Source organism: Cricetulus griseus, chromosome 5 (genome assembly GCF_003668045.3).
Source record: "Cricetulus griseus strain 17A/GY chromosome 5, alternate assembly CriGri-PICRH-1.0, whole genome shotgun sequence".
NCBI classification, from domain to species: Eukaryota; Metazoa; Chordata; class Mammalia; order Rodentia; family Cricetidae; genus Cricetulus; species Cricetulus griseus.
Genome location: NC_048598.1, coordinates 31,117,559 through 31,141,313, shown reverse-complemented (window position 1 = coordinate 31,141,313; position 23,755 = coordinate 31,117,559). Strand labels below are relative to the sequence as shown.

Genomic DNA, 23,755 nt, shown 5'->3' with positions numbered 1-23,755 from the left:
TTTAGGCCTGATAGTTAGATTTGTTACCACAGAATGGCAATGAGGTTTATAACTGTCAGAATGAAGATTTGGGGAGGTATATATCTGGCTTTATCTGCTATGTGTCTTTTGAGTGAAGTTGCAAGTTGAGCTCCCTTCTTTCATCCTCTGTCTGGTGATAGGAATAACATGCTAGGAACTTGGGGTTTGAGCTAAATGGTCTCACTTAATCTCCATCTCTCTCTTTCTGAATTTTTTAGTTTGTTTGGTTTTTTGAGACAGCGTTTCTCTGTGTAGCTGTCTGGAACTCGCTCTGTAGACCAGTCTGGCCTCGAACTCACTGAGATCCAGCTGCCTCTGCCTCCCAGGTGCTGGAATTAAAGTCATGCCACCGCCACCTGGCTGTTTGTTTGCTTGGGCCTTTTTTTTTTTTTTTTTTTTAAGCTTCTGCAGCCTTCCAAAATTTCAATTTTTTTTAATCAAGTGGGATGACAGTAATATATACTTTTATACATTTTCTCTATGTGAAGCATTTATTACAGTTTGGCACATGGCTACATAAATAATAAAAATTACGTGCTGCACCATGAGGTGTGTTGTGTGTGGATCTGAAGAGTGTTTAAGGGAGTAAAGTGCTGTTACAAAACCCATACCAGCAGAAAGGCAAGAACTAATTTTGTATGGAATACTGACTGCATGGTCAGATTCTTAGAAAAGGTGATATAGATTTAATGAACTTCAGCAAAGATTTTATTTAAAAGCATTAGAGTATTTGTTTATTTTTGTGAATGTATGAGTGCTTGAATACCATGGTTTATGTATGGAGGGCAAGACAACTAACTGTAAGGAGTTATCTCCTCCTACCCTATGGGTCCTAAGCACTTTTACTTGCTGAGCCACCTCACTGGCCCACCATTTTCTAATGTCCAGATCTTAGCTCACCTTCTAGTTCTTTATCTTGGAACATGTTACAAACAGTTTTCATTGTAGCATTTGACCCTGTAATAGTTCTGTGTATTTTAACATCCACATGACATCTCAAATAGTAAGTGGTTATAACTTAACAGATTTATAGGTAGTTTTATTTGAAGTATAATATGTTATAGAAGTTAAAATGTAGGCAGTGTCATGATTTATTATTGTGTTTATGAAAGCCATCTGAAACCATGCAAGTACTTTAGAAAATATATTTGGATCTGGTTGCAGCATGATGGTTTTTTTCTTTCCAAGTTTTGTTTTAAATAGTGTTTATAAAATTAAGGACTGGAGAGATGGCTCAGTGGTTAAGAGCACTGTACTGTTCTTCCAGAGGTCCTAAGTTCAATTCCCAGCAACCACATGGTGGTTCACAACCACCTTGGATGAGATCTGGTGCCCCTCTGCTGGCATGCAGGCAGAAGAAGGTATACATAATAAATAGATAATGATTTAACAAAAAAATTAAAATTAAATTATAAAAAAAAAACAAAAAACCATGATACAGGTGTGGAAGTAAACACCTGCAGTCAAGACATGTGGGAAGCAGAGGCATACGAAAATCATCACTGTTAGCTAGAGGCCAACCACATAGTCATTCCAGACTACAAATTTGTTAATAGTCTAGTACGCTATTAAATATTTTTTCACTTTAAATTTTCTATTCATTTTACATACCAACCACTGTTTTCCCTCCCTCCCTCTCCTCCTTCTTTCCCACCCCAATCCATTCCTCAGAAAGGGCAAGGCCTCTCCCATGGAGAGTCATCAAAGCCTGGCAAATCAAGTTGAAGCAGGACCAAGCAATCCCCCCCCACCCCACCCCTCGCACCCCCACACCCCTGCATCAAGGTTGAACAACGCATTCCACCATAGGAAATAGGCTCCAAAAAGCTAGCTCATGCACCAGAGATAGATGGTGGTCCCACTGCCAGGAGCTCCACAAACAGATCAAGCCACACTGCTGTCACCCATATGCAGAGGGCCCAGTTGGGTCACATTCAGGCTTCCCAGCTGTTTCTGTGGGTTTTCTCCCTTTATGATCCTGACCCCCTTGCTCATACAATCCCTCCTCCCTCTCCCACTGGACTCAGTGCTTGACTATGGATCTCTACATCTGCTTTCATCACTCACTGGATGAAGGTTCTATGATGATAATTAGGTATTCACCAATCAGGTTACAGGAGAAGCCCAGTTCAGGCACCCTCTCTCTACTATTGCTAGAAGTCCTAGCTGGGGCCATTATTGTGGATTCCTGGGAATTTCCCTAGCGCCTGGTTTCTCCCCAACCCCACTTCCATCAAGATGTCTCTTTCATTGTTCTCCCACTCCATCCCTCCCCCAACTTAGTTAAGCCCCTTCCTTTTACCACCCACCCCCACAGTTTCCCCAGGAGATCTCATCTTAATTATCTAGCAGCATATTTTATAAAACCCAGATTTGCATTTCGATAGGCTAATGACTACATGAAGGCACATGCTGTGATTGTGATGTTTTGTTAGGTCCCCCACAATTCAGTATTGTGCACAATAGTGTTTGTAAACATTTGTTGGATGCATGGATAAGGTTTTTAGCATACTTAGTAATAGAAACTTTTCTCTCATCAACGATGAGTACATTGTGTTCTTTTTTCTTTTTCTTTTTTTGTTTGTTTTATTGAGATAGGATCTCACTTTATAGCACAGTCTGCCCCATGTACTTTTTTTTGGGGGGGGGTTCGAGACAGGGTTTCTCTGTGGCTTTGGAGGCTGTCCTGGAACTAGCTCTGTAGACCAGGCTGGTCTCCAACTCACAGAGATCCACCCGCCTCTGCCTGCCCGAATGCTGGGATTAAAGGTGTGTACCACCAATGCCCGGCATGCCCATGTACTTTTCAGTGGTCTCAAAGTTGGAGCAGTCCACGTTAGTCTCCTCAGTGTTGTTGTAGGTGGAGTTTTGCTCTCCTGACCACCTGCTCCCAAATAAATGACTGGGAGTTTAAAAATATAAAAAAGAGGTGCAAGATGAGAAGTGAGAACAAGAGATACATTAACCATAGTTTTGTTCCAGTGTTGGAGGGGGAGAGCGGGGGAGAGAGGAAGGCAAGAGAGAGAAGAGAGCAAAGAGAACAGGGCGTGAGAATACAAGAGAAGAGAGTGTTTTTTTTTTTTTTAAGAATTTATTTATTTATTATGTATACAATATGCTGCTTCCATGTATATCTGCACACCAGAAGATGGCACCAGATCTCATAACAGATGGTTGTGAGCCACCATGTGGTTGCTGGGAATTGAACTCAGGACCTCTGGAAGAGCAGCCAGTCCTCTTAACCTCTGAGACATCTCTCCAGCCCGGGGTCTGTCTTTTAAAGGGGTCCTTTACACCTGCGTGTAGACATAGTTCCTGTGGAACCCTGGGCTGACCCGGGTACTGCCTGAGTGGATTCTGTTCAGCATAAGGCCTGAACCTTTCAGTAGGTGCTCCGCCAATAGCTCAGGCTTGTTACTAACTAACTAGCTTTTACAACTTAATCCATTTCTATTAATCTATTTGCTGCCCCAAGGCTTGTGGCTTTTACCTTGATCCCATTTTGTGTGTCTGACTCATTCTGGGTCTGACTGATGACCTCCCTAACTTCACCCTTCTCATGGTTCTCAGTTTGGCTTTCCCGCCCAACTTTATCCTGTTCAGTTATTGGCCAGTCGAATTGTTTATTAAGTCAATCATAGTGACATATATTCACACAGTATACAGAAGGATTATTTCACAGCAATTGAGCTTACAGTTCTCAGCTATCACACTTCACAGTATTAAACTTTCAATGAAATGTGAATTACTTGTAATTACTTTAAAAATAAGATGGAGTAGATATTTTTTCTATTTAATTACAGCTGAAATAATATTTGTTCCCATCTTTGTAAACATACTATTGATCATAATCAAATCATTAATAGTGTGTGATTATTTTACTAGTTACTTTTCTCATTTCCATAAAAACATCTGGCATGCCAGACATGGCAGCATACACCATTAATCCCAACACTGAGGAAACAGGCAAAGGTTGTCTTGCAAGTCTGAGGCCAGTGTGCACTACATAGTGAATCCCAGGCCATCCTGGGCACATAGCAAGACCTTGACCACCACCATCCCCTTATCCCCCCAATAAAAATAAAATAAAAATAAATTATTTGTAAAATTAAGTAATAGTTAAGATGTTTGAAAGACAGGATTTGTAGCTAATTGGTTGGGGTACTTGCCGAGCATGTGTAGGAACCTAGTTTAATCTCTTTAAAACAAAACAAAAAACATGTATTATAGGTTTTAGGTTGGGTTTTTTTTATAGTTTTAAAATTTTCTAAAGGGGCCAGCTAAGAGGACAAAGGGTCTTACTGCCAAGACCGACAACCATAGTTTAATCCTTGGGACCCATGCATTAGGAAAGAACTGATTCCTACAAGTTGTGTTCTGACTTCCATATGTGTGCCCTTCTCCCATGAAAAAATGAGATGTAAATTTGAAAATTTAAATATTTCTGTTTAGCTTTTATCTCTAAGCCAAAAACAAAGAATACATGAATGAGGAAATTTAACTATGTTTGGGATCTAGTTGATTGTAATTTTCTGGCCTTTAAATTTGATTTAAAAAAATTTGATATTTTAACCATCCTGTTCTAGCAATATACTATTTGGCAATGAAATGTAGGTCATACAATAAAAAAATTACCAGGATATAAAACCTTTAGCAATGTCCAAAATTTAAAAGAAAAATAGAACTGCATATAATCTCCTTTATCTTAATATTCCCACCATATTTGATAAAGTATTTAAAAGTAGTGGGGGTTTTTGGTTAAAGTTTGTTTTGTTTTGTGTGTGAGGCTTACTCAACTTTGTTAAGAGCTGAGTAAGGATGATCTCTCCAGTATTAGGGATTGAAGAGCTTTGTGCATCCTGGCTAAATTAGAAAAACAACCTTCTTTGTTGTTTAACTTGCATAAAAGCACATACATGAGAGTTATTACAACAGATCCATGTAGATCAAGAAATGGAATATTAATTTCCTTAAAAAGGGTTGTGAGGGCCAGGTGTTGTGACAGTCTTTAATCTCAGCACTTGGGAGACAGGCAGGAGAGGCAGGCCATTCTCTTCTATATAGAGAGACTTGATTTATGCTGTGTGTCTGTAGAGAATGAAGTCCTAATTCCAACCTTCTATAGACTTCAAAGGTCATGCATTGGGCAAGCTAATTCATCCTTTTTGGAAAAATCCTCCCCTCTAAAATGGGAGATGGGACTGATTATTTACCATAGCTTTGATTTTATAAAAATGTAAAAAGGTAGATTATTGTGATATTAATGTGATAATGGAAGGTTGTAGAGTCAAAATTAGACTTTTGATTTCTTTTCAACAGTTTAATTGAAATAAAAAAAAAAAACCCAGATTATTCTAACCTTTTTTTTTCTTTCTTTCTTTCTTTGTTTTCCAGGTTATATTTCACACTATGTGCTGACTGTATCTACAGAAGATATTTAAAAAAAAAAGATAAACTTTTTTCCAAGATTTTGATTCCAGTGGAATCTTTGCTTTAGTGTGTGTGTGTGTGTATGTGTGTGTGTATGTGTGTGTGTCTGTGTGTGTGTGTGTGTGTGTTAGTGTGTGTTAGTGAATTGTAACTCCAGAAGCAATGCCTGTACAAGCTCCACAATGGACGGATTTCCTTTCCTGCCCAATTTGCACTCAGACTTTCGACGAAACAATTCGAAAGCCCATCAGTTTGGGCTGTGGCCATACTGTCTGCAAAATGTGCCTGAATAAACTCCACCGTAAGGCTTGCCCATTTGACCAGACCACTATCAATACAGACATTGAGCTCCTCCCTGTGAACTCAGCATTACTGCAGCTAGTGGGTGCTCAGGTAAGATACTTAATACTAGTTATTGTCTTTAATTAACTATCTTTAGTTAATATTGTCTGTGTTTGGGTGTATTTATTTTAATGTTGCATACAGAAATATTTATAGAAATGTATATGCCTCAATTATTTGTGTATTTCCTTTCTCTATAAGCCAAGATAATCTTAAGGGCATCACAGTTCCAATAGCAATGTAGATACCTCATGTTTAGATGTTGGTTTCTAGACAATTCTCGTTGGGAGAAATGGTTAGTTTTCATGGGCTGGGACAGCAAGTACTCACATAAGCCTGGAGTATCTTATTTAAGTATCCAAACAAAGTGATGGTATCATGTCAAAAGCATACCAGAGCTGGTTGACAGAAGGGTTTGAGCAAAATAGTCATGAATTATAACAAAGTATAAAAAAAGAATCAGTGACTCTATGCAGGTAAAATTGAAATAGAATATACAGCTATAGCTTTACTTAGGGGTTCATAATTGTGTTTATTTTTGTTTTGTTTTGTTGGTTTTGCACCCGTGATTTCATTTCATTTAGGAAATTTAAAGTCGTGTCCCAGAGCCCTGATTATTTTCTTTCCTTTCTTGGCTTTTAAAAAGCTTATTTTCTCCGGTGTTGTGGTGCATGTCTTTGTTCATAACACTGGGGAGACAGGCAAGTGAATCTCTTGATAAGTTTCAGGGAAGCAGGGTTACAATAGTGATACCTTGTCTAAAAACAAAACAAACAACAACAAAGTACTTTATTCTAATTTATGTAACTGCACTATGTGTCAAGATACCCTTGGAAGCCAGAAGAGGGTATTGGATCTCCTGATGCTGGAGTTATAGGTAATTGTGAGCTACCTAATGTAGGTGCTAGGAATTGAATTTGTGTCCTCTGGAATAGCAACAAATGCTCTTGGCTGCTGAGCCATCTCTCCAGCCCTTTAAAAAGTTACTAAATATATCCGATTGGGAAGTGTCCATGTAACTACCAGTTTGCACAGTAACTCTTTTTTAAAGATAAAGCCATAAGGAAGGACTGCATAGACCTTCCTTACCTTCCTTAAATATTTATGTAGCATATTCAAGTGAGTTTAATGGTGTTTGCAAAAAGGGGAGAAAACTGGGAAGAAAACATAGTAAGAGGTGACTAAAAAAAGCTTTTTCCTAACTGCATGCACATAAGACTTAGGTCATGATAAAGAATCATAAACAGACTCTCAGGAACAACCATACTGACAGCATTTTAAAATAAGATTTTTAATTAGATATTTTTAAAAATGAAAGAAAATCAGCTACTCAAGAAGGAAGAATACATTCAGAGACTCTTCAAGTTTTCTTTTTAACTTTTTTTTTAATTTATTAATTTTTATTTTATATGCATTGGTGCTTTTCCATGGGTGTTAGGTCCTATGGAAATGGAATTACAGACAGTTGTGAGTGTCATGTGGGTGCTGGGAATTGAACCCAGGTCCTCTGAAAGAGCAGTCAGTGCTCTTAACCATTGAGCCCTCTCTCCAGCCCCCAAATTTTCTGTAAGTGTAAAATTATCCCCAAATAAGTTTAGTGCTTAGTAAGACTGGAATTAATATGATTTTCAGTTGACTACTGTTTTATCAGTCCTCAGGAAGTCTGGTTTTTTACTTATGTGATATTGTTGTGAATGATCTTGTGGGGTTTTCTGTTTTTTTTTTTTAAACCATGTTTTCTTTTTGATTACACCTTTATTTAAAATTGTATTTTTGTTTATTGTTTTGTTTTTTTAGGGGGGCAAATGGAGGTAAGTGGTAGAGGATGGACTTCCTCCTTCCACTGCATGGGTCCTGGAAATTGAGGTCAGGTCTTCAAGCTTGGAGGCAAGCACCTTCATCCTTTTAAGCTATCTTGATGACTCTTTATTACAGTTCTGAAAAAAATACTTAATCTATGACTTTTTCAGTTGTTCGTTTAAGTAGCACTTGATAAAGAGTGGTTTTGGGGGCTTGTGAAATGGCTCAGTGGTTAAGAGCACTGACTGCTCTTTCAGCGGACCTCGGTTCAATTCCGTGCACCCACATGGCACTCACAACTGTCTGTAATTCCAGTCCCAGGGGACCTGACACCTGTGGCAAAGCACAGATAAAATAAAATAAAAAAAAAGAATGGTTTTGACAGTCATATACAAATATTAATGTTGGAGAAATCTGGCAAATGCTGTCTTAGCCAGGTGAACTGGGTTAATGTGAACAGAAATAAGTCATATTAATAGTAGATCCTTGGTATGATGTGATGAAAATGGCATTTTTTTTTCTCTGTGGACTTAATGCCAAAAGTATCTAGCCGCAGACTCTTTATGAGAGTCAAAAGTGTATACTGTCAAAAGTCAGTATACACCATGCATTACCAGTACTGTGAAACTAAAAATCTCAAAACATAGGAAGTACTGGAAAAGTGTCAAAACTTCTGGAGTCTTACAAAAAGTAATATATTAGATATTCTGGATGAGATTTTGTAACACAGGAAGGCTATTAGACGAAAGTAAGGCATTCTGAGTAAAATCAGGGTATTTTACCATGTATTTTAAATACAAGGAATGAAGAGTCAAGGGGAGTGTATATAATATCACCTCAAGAAGACATTTAGCGAGGAACACTTAGACAGAAAGTGATACCCTTCTCATAAAAGCCATTGAATTTTAGAATTTGAAATTTTTTTTCAAGACAGGGTTTCTCTGTGTAAGAGCCCTGGCTATCCTGGAACTCAATTTGTAGACCAGGCTGGCCACTACCACCTGGCCTAGAATCTGAATCTTTCATACCAAAATATTTTTAAAAAGTTCATGCTGGTACTTGTGTTTTCATCAGAATATTCTCCTAAAGGACATTGTAGTTGAGTGGGAGAATATTTCCTAGGCCTCACCCTTATCATAAAAATCTTTCCAGGTATAAATGTTGTGACTCAGATAACTTTGATCTTGAGTAATATATTTGGCCCTGAAAACATGAGTTTTCCTTAGGAAATACTGATTTGGATGACATGGTAGCCACTCCTGCACTGCTTCCAGTTGGTTGTTCTACTTCTTTGTTGTCTAAGCTCCCTCTAGTGGCACAAAAACATCACTACTACTTAAATTATTAAATTCCTTTTCCCTACATAAAGCCATTCAGCTTCATGAAAAACAAAGACCCGTGGCCAATCCATCAAATTTTACAGATTAGGGACTAGAGAGAGTTAAGTAGTTAAGGGTGCTTGCTGCCAAACTGAGTTTCCAGATCCTACATCAGTCACCTCTGCACATAGTCACCAGTAACTCCAGCTACAAGAGGTCCAGTGCCTTCATCTGGCGTGCATACTCACAGACACATCCACATAAGGGAAAACAAAGTTTAAATATTTAAAAAATTAACTTTTTCATTTTGATGTGTGATGCTTGTTTGCAAGTTCTTTATCATAAAGCGTTAATAAATGTTTAAATTATGAACAGCTTAATCCAAGGTATTTAGCTTTGGTATTGTCTACAATATCAAGTTTTTTCAGCTTTGGTTTTGCTATCTGCATGTCTAGTTTAAGCATTTTGTGTTCTATTTCTGGAGATTCTAACCTCTTCATCCTGTATACCATTTGTAAAACTATTAACAAGATAGAATATAAAAATTCTGGACTATATAATCATAAGTCTAATGGGGAACTGTATATAATCACTAGAAGATACTCATTTACGCAAAAGTCTTTTATGTGACATAAAGTTGAAAATGCTAATGCTTTGGTTCTCTAGGATCATAGTTTAGTGGAGGCAGATGTGACTAATGCTAGCATCTAGTGGCACTAATAGCCTTTACTGGGCTTGTGCTCAGAAGCAGATGCAGATACAGATATAGAGAAGCCCAGAGTTCAGGTAGAAGCCAGCAAAGTTCTAGAGATGGGTCAGAGAAAAACAGTCCCACAAAGTATGACCATCTTCTCTAATTCCATTCATGATCAGCATAAAATTTGATTTCTTCTCATACACCTCTGGCTGTTGCCTCAATTCTGTAACAACTACAATTTTTTTTTAAGTATTGCTTTTAAGCCTCTATGATAGCTTGTTTTGTGGGGAAGACAACACTGGAATAGGTTAGACTTCTTTGCTAGAGCGAGCTCAAATACATCAGATAGTTCTGTTTGTCTTTTACAGAGTATTGCTTGCACTTTAGGATTTTTGTTTGGGTGTGTTCTCCCTTTTACCATGTGGTTCTTAGTGATCCACATGTGGGTCTTACCTTACCAGGCTTGTGAGTAAATCTCTTCACTAAGTGAGCCATCACTGGGCCTCTTTTCAAAAAAAAAAAAAACTTTTTAAATGGTAGGTGATCCAACTGGGCAGTTCCCAAAAAAATAGACATAGCTACAGTAGGCAAATAAAAAATTATAACAGAACAACCTTAGCCCTTGCGAAAATTCAAATATAAATCACAATGAGGTGGGCGTGGATGGGAAGCAAATGGGGGAAAGGGAGGTATTGAAGGGAAAGAACAGAGTTTCAGACAGTGTGCTTAAGTGATGTGTACGCTAGGTGCTAGCTGCAGTTCATGTGTATTCTCAAGTTGCTGAACGGATTTTTTTATTTTGAGACTATGTAACCTTGGCTGCCCTGGAACTTGCTATATAGACGAGGCTGACCTTGAACTCAGAGATCTGCCTACATCTGTAAAGTACTTTCCTTGTAAGCATGGAATCTTGAGTTTAATTCCTACAGATAGAAATGGGTATGGAGGCTAGAGAGATGACCCAGTGGTTAAAGCACTGATTGGTCTTTCAGGGGACCTAAGTTTGATTCCTAGCACGCACATGGCAGCTCACAGCCAAACTTATTTTACACATGTGATACACGGGCATATATGCAGGCAAAACACCAATACATGTTAAATAAATATTTCGAAGAGAAGTGAATATGGTAGCACACAGTTAGAATCTCAAGGCTGCAGATTTGTTGGGAAGTTAGTCTAGCCTACCTGACAAGTTCTAGACCACTGAGGTTTCCCTCTGGTCTCTGTACACATCTATCAAAAGAAGAAAGAAAGGAAGGGTACATAGTACAACCTGGTTGACCGTTGACCCTTGAATACATGATGCCGTTATATCTGATGGTACACTCCTTTAATCCCGGTACTACAAAGTCAGCCAGCCTACATAACAAGTTCCAGGTCACCCAAGGCTATGCAATTGAGACCTTAGGGGGGGTGGAGGGGGGGCATAAAATGTATTTGTGTGTGTGGAAAATTTTCAGTTAATTATGTAGTATTTGAATTCTCTTTTAATAAGGCTGCTGTGGAAAAATAATGGATGTGTATATACAAGAAAAAAAATTGAAAGCATTTAGCAAGTTTAGTCATTTTCATGAAGCAAGTGCCAGGACTATAGGTAGGTAAATTGTACTCAATAAAGCATTTAATAAATTAATGAAATACTCAAAACTTTTCTTTTGGCCTCTAGATCCCTGAGCAACAGCCCATTACTTTGTGTAGTGGGGTTGAAGATACAAAGCATTATGAGGAAGCCAAGAAATGTGTAGAAGAATTAGCGTTGTACCTGAAACCACTCAGCAGTGCTAGAGGTAAATGTAATTATAAAACCCATGCTAAATAGTTTGTTTTCTGAAACAGGGTCTCACATTTGTAGCCGTGGTTTGCCTGGAACACTCAATGTAGACCAGGCTGGTCACATTCACAGTGGCAGAGCTCCACCTGCCACTACTTCTCAAGTGCTGAGATTAAAGTTGTCTCCCACCCCACCTGACCAAATATCTGTTAAGGATACTTCTATAACCATAAAAATTGTGTGCTATAAATGAATATTGATAGATGAAACCTTCTTTCTCTCTTCCCTTCCTCACTCCCTCTTCTCTTGCAGCACTCTTCCCTACTTAGTTTTCAGTGCTAGGCAAGTATTCTACCGCTGAGCTATTCTACCTAGTCAATGCTAATGAAATGTATTTATTCATTGTAAACCGAACCTACTTCATGCTAAATGATATTATAAACTTCATAAAATAAAGTAGTACTAAATCTAGAGTTTATATGATGTTGGAAATTTGAATGGCTATAGAAATGACTACATATAATAGTGATTTAGAAGGGCTTTGCCTCTTTTTGACAGTTTTTTCCCACCTTTGGAGACAGCTTGTCATTTAGCCCAGATTGGCTTTAAAGTTGCTTTGTAGCCAAGCATGACTTTGAACTTCTGATCCTCCTGTTCTACCTCCTAGGTGCTGGAGATTACTAGTTTATGGAGTACTGGGAATTAAGCCCAGGTGTTATACACACTAGGCAGCTACATTTCCAGCTCTTATTGATAACTCTGAATAATCTATCTTTGTCTAGTTTTAGGTTTTATTTATAGAAAATGTGGTGAGAAAATGGAAGTTGTCATTACCTACCAGAAATTCCCTGCTTATTGTTTAACTATTCAGTAAGATTAACCACTGTGAAACAATATACCAGATTGTTAGGAATCAGTATTTAGGTCTTGATTTAATTGTTAATGCTTTCTGTCAGTTTTTCTTTTATGATTAAAATGAGCTATAGTATTTTGAATGTCATAATGAATGATACCTACATACATTTACTTTACTTTTTTTGTTTTTTTGTTTTTGTTTGTTTGTTTTTTTTTCGAGACAGGGTTTCTCTTGGAGGCTATCCTAGATCTAGCTCTTGTAGACCAGGCTGGTCTCGAACTCACAGAGATCTGCCTCTGCCTGCTGATTGCTGGGATTTCAGGGGTGCTCCACAACCGCCTAGCCCATTTGCTTTACTTTTAAATAATAGTTTTGTATAGCTTAATCATTCATTCATTCATTCATTCATTTGATTAGGGTTTTTGTTTGTAACCCTGGCTCCCTTAGAACTTGCTCTGTAGACCAGACTGGCCTCAAACTCAGAGATCTGTCTGCCTCTGCCTCCTAAGTGCTAGGATTAAAGGCATGGGCACCAAACAGTTGGCTTACTGTTTACTTTAAATACTCTACTGGGACCAAGAACTAGTCACAGATCTACAAGTCAACTACTCTAGATGAGCTCCTTGATCGTAAAATTGCCCAGTAAACCTAGAAATGGCTTCTTTGTTCTCCTCTGCAGGAGTGGGTCTAAACAGCACTACTCAGAGTGTTCTGAGTCGCCCAATGCAGAGGAAACTTGTGACTCTAGTCCACTGCCAGCTAGTGGAAGAAGAAGGCAGGATCCGTGCTATGAGGGCTGCTCGATCTTTAGGTGAACGCACAGTTACAGAGCTCATTCTCCAGCACCAAAATCCTCAGCAACTCTCCTCGAATCTCTGGGCAGCAGTCAGAGCTAGGGGCTGCCAGTTCCTTGGACCAGGTATGTAATTAAAGTTTGGTTGTTGCTGTTGGCTGACTACTCCCACCCTTACACTTACAAGGTATTCTAACAGTATAGGATTAAAAACCCTTAAGTAATGTACAAACCCTCATCTTTTGTTAAATTCTGTTATTGAGTACCATTCCATTGATAATCTTGACTTGAATTTTCAGAGAATTCTCAGATTTTTCTCTAGATAACAAAAGTTTTATTCATTTTGAAATGTTTTTCTCTATATTAATCATTTTTTAAAGATTTTATTTATTATGTATACAACATTCTGCACACCAGAAGAGGGCACCAGATCTCACAAGGGATGGTTGGAGCCACCATGTGGTTGCTGGGAATTGAACTCAGGATCTCTGGAAGAGCAGTCGGTGCTCTTAACCTCTGAGCCATCTCTCCAGCCCTCTCTATATTAATCATTTATCTACTTAATAAAATACATAATAAGGATGGATTTGCCCAAAAGCATGGCTTAAATATGTAATTCTAAGTACTTTTTTTTTTTTTTTTTAATTTATTTATTTTGTATACAGTGTTCTGTCTGCATGTATCCCTGCATGCCAGAAGAGGGCACCAGATCTCATTACAGATGTTTGTGAGCCATCATGTGGTTGCTGGGAATTGAACTCAGGACCTTTGGAAGAGCAGTCAGTGCTCTTAACCTCTGAGCCATCTCTATAGCCCTCTAAGTACATTGTATTGCTTGACTTTTTGTTGTTTTTGTTTGAGACAGCTTTTTGCTGTGTAGCTCTGGCTGTCCTGGAACTCAGACTCAGCTGGCCTCAAGATGTGCCCCACCATTCCTGGCTCATAGTATTGGTTGTTAATTGCATGGTATTATGTTGCTCTTCAGATAATGGATTTATGTCATCTTTGCTCATAATACACTTTGATCATTTTTCCTAGCAATGCAGGAGGAAGCTCTGAAACTTGTCTTGCTAGCTTTGGAAGATGGTTCTGCTTTGTCACGGAAAGTGTTGGTTCTCTTTGTGGTGCAAAGACTGGAGCCTCGTTTTCCTCAAGCCTCTAAAACCAGCATTGGCCATGTTGTTCAGCTCCTTTACAGAGCCTCCTGCTTCAAGGTATGAACCTAAACTCCAGTTCAGTTTGGGATAGTGCCCTTTCTCCAGACTTAAACATTGAACTTGAACTTTAATAAAAATTTTCTGTGCTTTTCAGAAAGTATCAGCATTTTTTCCTTTTTTAAAGATGGCAGATTGTATAATACTTTAGTTAAATATTATTGTATTTCATTTGTTTGGTTTGTCTTTTTGCACTGGTGGGGATTGAAACCAGAGCCTTGCATATGTTAGACAAGTACTCTGTTATTGAAACTCAGCCCCAACCCTTAAATTTAGATGAAGAGACTAATCTGTTATTTCCCCGTCTTAGTTAAGGTTTCTATGGCAATGATAACACACAATGACCAAAAGCAACTTGGGAGGAAAGGGTTTATTTTTCGTGTACTTACACACCACAGTCTGTCATTTAGGAATTGAAACAGAGTTCATGGAGAAGTGCTTACTGCCTTACAGCACCCAAGACTAGCAGCCCAAGGGGTGGCACTGTTCACAGTGAGTTAGGTCCTCCATGGTAATCATTGATCAAGTTAATGCACCAAAAGCTTGACTACATACTCACACAAGTTTAGTGGGAGCTTTTTTTTTGGAAGTTCTATCTTGTGTCTAGTTGACATAAATCTGGCCGGCACACCAAACAAGACTGTAAAGCTTGTTCTTAGTTGGATGGTGGTATCCACATACCTTTTAATTGTAGCAATTGGGAGGCAGAGGCAGGCCGATCTCTGTGAGTTCAAAGCCAACCTAGTTTACAGAGTGAGGTCCAGGACAGCCCAGGGGTACAGAGTGAAACCCTGTCTCAGATAAAGAAATATCTATGACTGGATGTGGTGTTGCTAGTCTTTAATCCCATCACTTGGAGGGAGCAGAGGCAGGCAGGTCTTTGTGAGTTCCAGGACAGCCAGAGCTACATAGTGAGAACCTGTGTTGTGTATTTGTTTTGCTCTTTTGACTTTTTGGGGGGCCCACCACCCAGCTCCCACATAAACCATACTCAGAATCTTATTATTACTTATGAATGCTCAGCCTTAGCTTGGCTTGTTGCTAGCCAGCTTTCTTAAATTATTAAATTATGCCTCTGGGCTTTTGCCTTTTCAGTAAATCTTTCACTCTTAATCTGTGGGTGGCTGGGTGGCAAGATGGCTAGCCTCTGACATTCTCCTCCCCTTGTTCTCTTGTCCTTCTATTTCTACTCTCTGCCTTCCAGCCTTGCCTATCCTTGCTCCTGCCTCACTATTGGCCATTTAGCTCTTTATTAGACTATCAGGTGTTTAAGCAGGCACAATAACACAGCTTCACAGAGTTAAACAAATGCTGCATAAACAAAAGTCACACATCTTAAAATAATATTCTACCACAAACATGCCTTTAAAAAGGGTAAAATTTTGACATCTACAATGGAAGATGTTTTATATGCAGGATGGTGTATTCCGCTTTAATCTTGCCTTTGCTGCTAAAAGAAAGTTGTTATTTTGATATTTTTTGTTGGGACAATGGCTCAGGGGTAGTCTTGGGACCCACATAAAGAAAAGAGCTGATTAAATTACAATTATTTTTTTGTCTGCATGTGTTTATATAAAGTATGAGACTTGTGTTTGTTAGTAGATTTTTGTATGTCTATTTAGGTCACCAAACGTGATGAAGACTCTTCTTTGATGCAGCTGAAAGAAGAATTCAGGACTTATGAAGCTCTGCGACGAGAACATGACTCCCAGATAGTGCAAATTGCTATGGAAGCAGGCTTAAGGATTGCACCAGACCAGTGGTCCTCTTTGCTTTATGGAGACCAGTCTCACAAATCTCATATGCAGTCCATTATTGACAAGGTGGGATTTTTTTCTTTTTCCCCTCCTAGACTGGGTTTCTCTGTGTGGCTTTGGAGCCTATCTTGGCACTTGCTTTGTACACTATGCTGGACTCGAACTCACAGAGATCCTTCTGCCTCTGCCTCCCAAGCGCTGGGATTAAAGGCGTTTACCACCACTGCCTGACTTCAAGGTAGGGTTTGTATTGTTCCTTATTTCTTAAATAATTAGGAGTTTTTCTAAGTTAATTATTTTGTAATTTATTTTACTTAACCAATGAATATTAATATGAATAATATATATTAGGCTTCTGTAAATGAGATTCAGTGTGGCTCAGTATTGTGTCATAACAAATTGTCAGAATGACAATTTGGGTTAGTGTTGCAGTGCTTCAACCAGTGTCCTCCCATGTTCCCTGTCATTACCGCTCTTCTTTGTTTATTGCTCTCTTGAATCTTGATCACTGTAATAGTTGCAGCATATTTATAGATTTATTTTTATTTTATGTGTATTGCTGTTTGCATACATGTATGCCTGTGCTTCAACTTGTGCCTGGTACCTGAAGAAGCCAGAAGAGGGCTTTGGATTTCATGGAACTGGAGTTACAGATAGTTGTGAGCTATCACCTGGGTTCCATTTCTTCAGTTTGTGGGGCTTTGAAAGCTCTGATCTCCACCCTGACTTCCAGCCAGTAGCAGTGATTCTTTCCTTCTCCTGAAGTGCCAAGCATGTTTCAGCAACCCTGAACCTGCCAGTAATGGTCAAGCAGTTTCACAGGCAGAGCTGTGTAAGGAAGAAGGACCATGGTGTGCTCCCAAGTTCCAAGAGGCTGCTATTTGAACTTAAATTTTTAACTTAATTAATTTATGTTTAAGTAACCAAACATTACTAAGTCTGTCATAATGTAAAGTACAAATTGAGAATTTATTAAAAATAACAATGCAGAGGCAGGCAGATCTCTGAGTTCAAGGCCAGCCTGGTCTACAGAGTTGAGTTCCAGGACAGCCAAGGCTACATAGAGGAACCTTGTCTTAAAAAAACAAACAACAACAAAAAAAGAAAGACATTAGTCATGATGAAAAACTTGGAAAAAGAAACATGAGCTAACAATTCACAAAGAAAATGCATTAGCATATCTAGTTTAGTCTCAGTGATTAAAGAGTATATATCTAAATCTGGACCTAGTGGTAGGTGCCTCATTTTCATCATGTAGGAAGATCAAGACTACACATTCAAAACAGTGATTAAAATACATATTTGATTGAGTTTGTGGTTTTTAGAGGCAGGGTTTCTCTGTAGCCCTGGCTGTCCTGGAACTCGCTCTATGTGGACCAGACTGGCCTGGAACTCAAGAGATTTGCTCACAACTACCTCCCGAGTGTTGGGGTTAAAGGCATGCTCCACTATGCCTGGCTGAGTTTTATTTTTGTTTTGTTTTTCAAGACAGGGTTTCTCTGTGTAGTTTTGTAGCCAGTCCTGGGACTAGCGCTCTCTCTCTCTCTCTCTCTCTCTCTCTCTCTCTCTCTCTCTCTCTCTCTCTCTTTCTTTCCTCTTTTGGGTTTTTTTGTTTTGTTTTGGAGACAGGGTTTCTCTGTGTAGCTTTGGAGCCTATCCTGGCACTTGCTCTGGAGACCAGGCTGGCCTCGAACTCAGAGATCCGCCTGCCTCTGCCTCCCGAGTGCTGGGATTAAAGGTGTGGGCCACCACCACCCAATCATGCCAGGATTCTAATGGTAGTTTGTTAATTCCTTTGGGTTTTTTTTTTTTTTTAAATGTATGCTTTTGAAATGACCTTTCACAGAATGACCTTTTGAGAGAGAAATTAGCTGCCAAAAGAGGTAAATTGTAACAAGAAAAATTAAAGACCCAGGGACAGATATTGGGATTCAAGCTTCTAGCTAAAGACCAAAGAAGCTAAGCAGCCAAGACAGTAGATCTTACCTCTACCAAGCTGAAAGGGCAATCCTGTCTCCATGAATCCTCAGAGGCAAAAGCTCTGAATTCCTGTCTCTTCCTGCTTATATTCTGCCCAGACATTTCCTCCTGTCTCTGCCTCCCTAGTGCTGGGATTAAAGGTGTGTGATCCTAAATGCTGAGATGAAAGGCGTGAGCTCTGTTACTCTTCACTCTTGTGTAGGCCAGAGTGGCCTTGAGCTCAGATCCTTCTAGTCTCCCTACCATTGCACCATTTAGCTTCTTTTGCTAGCTAGTGTGGCTGGCTTTGCTTTCTTGTACTTCAGGCAATCTTTATTAAGTCATAAATAATATATCACCAAACTAAATGTTTTCAAGTAAGAACTCATAGTTACTGTTACAAAGTCAGCATTTTCCCAGTTAAAAGTCCTATATACATGATCAGCAGAGGGTAGTTTGATTATATGTTTTAGTTTTAGAGAAATATACAACCTTCAAGAATCCCAAACTAAATCAGAATTTTTTGAAATATTTATTCTTTGATCATTTCATCTTGATCATATCTATTCCAACTGCCCTTTCTCATTTTTCTATCCTCCCCCATGATGTTTTCTTACTACCTTCATATTCTCTCCTCCCTCCCTCCCTCCCTCCCTCCTCCTCCCTCCCTCCCTCCTCCTCCCACCCGCACCACACCCGCACATAAGCATGGGATCATCCACAGGAACTTGGGCAACCTACCAGGCTACATCTCTGAAGAAAAAAATAACCCTCTCTTCTCCAGAAGCGATCAACTGCCAAAAACTTCTCAGTTAGGGTGGAGCCTCCCTGACATACTAGAATGATGACTTGCTTGATCTTTGTGCAGGGAACCATAGCTATGAGTTCATGAATATAAGGCAGTTTACAGCTCTCTCCTCCAGCTTTTACAGTTTTTGCATCCCTTCTCTGATATTCCTTCGGTGGTGGTGTGACAGACATGTGCCTTTAGGTCTGAATAGAAAGAACTGCTGGCCATGCAGAGAGAAGCGTCTCTGAGCAAGGTTGAGAAAAGCATTCATTGATATGTAGGTATAAACAAAAATATTAAGGCAGTTTGTTGACATATCCATCTAGCAAAACAAGAGTAGGTTTGCCCATAGGCCCTGTGACCTCCTTGGCCATGGCTTTTTGACAGGTTTACAATACCAGATGTGGAGCAGGCTTATATTCTAGTTTAATAGGCCTATTGGTTTAACCCAGTAACCTTCATGCCACATTGCATTGATAGGCACCTCTGGAATTACAGGTTAACATGCAGGGTCCATTGCTGGGTGAGACTATTGTTGATTGTCAACCCCAGCAGCCGGCATAGAGCTATAAAGCCCTATCACAGCTAGCTAGCCAGGAGGGACGAAGGAGCCAGGTTAGTTCCAGTTTGATGTCCTGCAATCAAAGTATAACAGGATTTTATTTTTCAGCTGTCCTACTTAGCTGGACTACTTAATAGATGAAATTCAGTTTGTACCCTTTATACATTTAATGTCATGATCTTTGGTCTTAAGAACTTTGAACTCATTCAGTATGACTGTGAGTAGTCATTGGCATTATTCTATCATCTGACATTATTTCTAGATTATACTTCCAATTTCAGTATTTGGAAGGACTAAAGGTTTTCATATTTGAAGTATGTGATAGCAGAGGAAACATAGTATTGTGCAGTGTACTGAGCTGTGGATAGAGAGAAAGATCTTGTTTAGGTAGCAGGTAATTCAGTTGGTCTGGCCAAAGCATAGGTTAAGTGGATAGATACAAACTAACATTAATAAGTTGTAGAAAGGTGGCGCACGCCTTTAATCCCAGCACTCGGGAGGCAGAGGCAGGCGTATCTTTGTGAGTTCGAGGCCAGCCTGGTCTCCAGGATAGGTCCAAAGCTACACAGAGAAACCCTGTCTCGAAAAACCAAAAAAAAGAAAGAAAGAAAGAAATGGAGGTGTGAATAAACTATGTTTTAAAAAGATCATTGATATTTTAAATGAGAAATTAATGTTTCTTTTCTTATTGTTTTAAGTTGCAGACCCCTGCCTCTTTTGCACAGAGTGTTCAGGAGCTAACTATTGCTCTCCAGCGGACTGGAGACCCAGCAAACTTGAACCGACTAAGACCCCACTTGGAGCTACTAGCAAATATTGACCCTAGTCCAGGTAAAGCCAACAGAAATTAATGGACTATTTATGTGTACCTCAGTATTGCTTGGTGATTTTTCAATTATCTTTGTTATATTCCTCTAAAGTTTCCCAGAGTAGTTTTTCCCACATATTTTCAGCTGTATTTTAGGTTTTGCCCCAGATAATATCTTCTTTATCTCATTAATTGGCCTCAACTAAAATTCATTCAGTACATTTTACTTCACTAATAGCTCTCCATAATAATCTTGCCACATTTACCCTTTTCACATCTTTGTCACAACTTGTTTTCTCAGCTTTCCATTATCTCATCTTCTCATAATACCTTGCTCCACTAATGTCTACAGCAATACCACCCTGAACACTCCTGATCTTGTCTGATCTCGAAAGCTAAGCAGGGTGGGGCCTGGTTAGTACTTGGATGGGAGACCTTGTTCCAATAATTATTCTCTTTCATACCTTTACTTGGGCATTCCTTTCTCACCCCCTCCTTGGCCTGAAAATGTACCCAATAAACAGTACCTGAACAGTATCTCAGCATTTACTTCTCCTCCTCTTCCTCCTCCTCCTCCTCTTCTTCCTCAACAGTCTTATATAGAATTCATCTATGAAAATGTCTTCTCACTTCCTTTTGTGTATTTGTTAGGATGTGTAGTGTTATGCATGAACATGTGTGTGTTTGGTGGCAGTTTAAGAGAGGGTTTATTTTAGCTCACAGCTCAAAGTACAAGCTACTATGTCATAGAAATGAAGAGCTTGAAGCAGCTGCTCATACCACATTTACAATCAGGAAACAGAGGGATGAATGCAAGCTATTTCTTAGTTTACTTTCTCCATTTTATATAATCCATGATCCACCTAGGGAATGGTCTTGCCACAGTAAAGGTGGGTCTTTCTACATAAGTTAACATAAAACAATCCATCACAGGCACACCCAGAGACCCATGTCTCAGGTGATTCCTGGTCCTTTTAAGTTGATACCACTAACCATCTCTGACGAGTGTCTCAAAGCTCTATAATGATTACTTGATTGATTCAAAGTGCTGATAATACTTCTTCATTGGTTTAATATTGGATAAAACATTGAATAGATTTTGTTTAATTTTTAATTTTATAGATGCCCCTCCTCCAACATGGGAACAACTAGAAAATGGCCTGGTTGCTGTACGTACAGTAGTACATGGACTAGTAGATTATATTCAGAACCACAGCAAAAAAGGAGCAGACCAACAGCAGGTAAGGGTTGCTATTTGAAATCTGCAGATAAGAGTACGAGCTGCTTTTCCAGAGAACCCCGTCAAGTCCCAGCACCCACGTGGTGGTTCACAGCCCTCCCGTAACTCCAGTTCCAAGGGAATCAGATACCCTGTTCTGGCCTCTGTGGGTACTAGGCAAAAAACCATACATAAACAATTTTTATTTAAATTAGAACAATCTATTTTATATATCAATCCCAGTTCCCCCTCCTTCCTATCCTCCCATGCTCCCACTACCCCCCATCCCATCCCTCTTCTGCTCCATAGAAAGGGTGAGGCCTTCTATATGGATCATCAAAGTCTGTCATATCATTTGGGTCAGGGCCTAGGCCCTCCCCCATAAATTATTATTTTTTTAAAAAGACTCTGACTGTAGAAATTATAAATTAGCATGGTTAACAGAGTGTTTGTTTTGCTTGAGTAATTTCTTTCTTTTTTTTTTTTTTAATTAGTTCAAATTAGGAACAAGCTTGTTTCACATGTCCATCCCTTCTCCCTCTCCCTCCCCTTGCTTGACAATAAGTCTTAATAGTCATTGTCATTGTTCTGGGGTTATTTCACATCAGACATAGCAATATTTCATAGATAAAAAGATTCTGTGATAAAGTTTATTCCATATTACATTTCAGTTTGATAATGTCACTTTTTGGTATGAATGCTATACCACTAGTATTTATAATATTTATCATACTAGTGTGCCAAATGATCTTCTAACTTTACATAGTTTTTTGCACATATTTGTATATATGTGTGGGTGTACATTTGGAGGTGCGAGGACAACCTTGTGGGTCCTAGAGATAAAACTTGGGTTGGTAGACTTGGCAGCATCACCGCTTGAACATTCTTAGTCCAGATTTTGTGGGTTTTGTTAGTAGACAGTTTCTTGTTATATGATAGAATGTTAGAAGAGTATACATTTTGAGTCTTCTTGATTTTTTGTGAGACTGTCTCACATAGCTCACTGTTAATCCCACTGGATGAGTGTAAATACCATTAACTAAATTATTTGGTCAAATTATGCAAGTTTTGGGCTGGAGAGATAGCTCAGTGGTTAAGAGCACTGGCTGTTCTTCCAGAGGTCCTGAGTTAAATTTCCAGCAACTATATGGTGGCTCACAACCATCTGAGATGAAATCTGGTGCCTTTTTCTGGCTGGGAGGGATACATTCAGACAGAGGACTGTATATATTATAAATAAATACATCTTTATTAAAAATAAACATTTAAAAAATTGTGCAAGTTTTATTTTTTGTCAGATAGGGCTATTTCCCTAAAGTGGAGTTTATATTAGCCCCCAAACTGCAAGCCTAGGGGGTTTTCAGTTATGTGGAACTTGGCAGAACATCTCAAAAATTATTTGACAGAACATCTTAACAGGCTGGAGGTTAGGATACAGGGTGTGGAACCTGTCAAATTCCAGAAAATGGGTCAAGACATGGTCAAACCCAAGTTTTACAGAAAATAGGAATGAACTTATTTTGACCTTGTAATAAGATGGAGTCAAGCTGGTCCATCACCAGCCTAGCCATACTCACTGTATAGTTAAAGACTTCTCTTTGATATTCCTGCCTCTACCCCTAAATGCTGGGACTGCTGGTATGTACCACAGTGTCTGGCATATACATATTAAAAGTCTTAAGCTCGTTTTTTTTTTAATTATAAATAAGATTGTTTTACATGTTCCCTCTTCCCTTCTCAGTCTTAAGCCCTTTAAGGATAGAAAGAGAACCTTGAAATTTATTGTGAAAGAAATGTTTAATATTTTATTTGTATGTATTTTTCTCTGCTTTGGAGTCATGTCCATGCCAGTCTTCTGCTCTTGTTGCGAGTCTTCATATTCTTGTTCTTTACATTTGCTGTTTGTCTATCTCTGCTTGCACAGGCTGTATGTGCAGCTATCTATTCTTAGGTACTCCTTTTTTTTGGGTTTTTCGAGACAGGATTTCTCTGTGTAGCTTTGGACCTATCCTGGCAGTCGCTCTGGAGACCAGGCTGGCCTCAAACCCACAGAGATCCACCTGCCTCTGCCTCCCGAGTGCTGGGATTAAAGGCATGTGCCACCAACGCCCGGCTGTGTATGTATTTTTCTGTGTATGTATGTGCACCATGTTTAGTCCTGGTGCCCTCATAAGTTAGAAGAGGGCATTGGATCCCCTTAAACTCATCCCAGATGGCTGTAAGTCACCATGTGGGTGCAGGGAACTGAACTCCAGTCCTCTACAAAATGCTCTTCCGCACTGAGTCATATCTTGTTCATTATTAATTTTTGGTGCCATATGTATTTGAAAATATCAGCCTGTTAGAAAAAAAAAATGACTTTAAAAGTTTTTTCTTTGAGAAGTTTATACAATGGTGATCATGTTTATTCCTTAGCT

General features: G+C 39.1%; 1 protein-coding gene and 1 non-coding gene across 4 annotated transcripts in view; one reads left to right on the top strand and one right to left on the bottom strand.

Moving 5' to 3' along the window:
* Positions 1-23,755, top strand: part of Rc3h1 (ring finger and CCCH-type domains 1) — a 70,901-nt gene that overhangs the window by 17,957 nt on the left and 29,189 nt on the right. For all 3 annotated transcript variants that reach the window (XM_027417252.2, XM_027417250.2, XM_027417249.2), the window contains exons 2-8: positions 5,416-5,844; positions 11,276-11,396; positions 12,916-13,155; positions 14,068-14,243; positions 15,866-16,066; positions 20,010-20,142; positions 21,242-21,360. In XM_027417252.2, the coding sequence (XP_027273053.1) occupies positions 5,614-5,844; positions 11,276-11,396; positions 12,916-13,155; positions 14,068-14,243; positions 15,866-16,066; positions 20,010-20,142; positions 21,242-21,360 (1,221 nt within the window). In that variant the 5' untranslated portion in view covers positions 5,416-5,613. The remainder of the gene's footprint in view (positions 1-5,415; positions 5,845-11,275; positions 11,397-12,915; positions 13,156-14,067; positions 14,244-15,865; positions 16,067-20,009; positions 20,143-21,241; positions 21,361-23,755) is intronic.
* On the bottom strand, positions 9,863-9,987 carry LOC113833692. Its single transcript, XR_003485902.1, has one exon. It is a non-coding gene; the product is annotated as a small nucleolar RNA SNORA28 (small nucleolar RNA).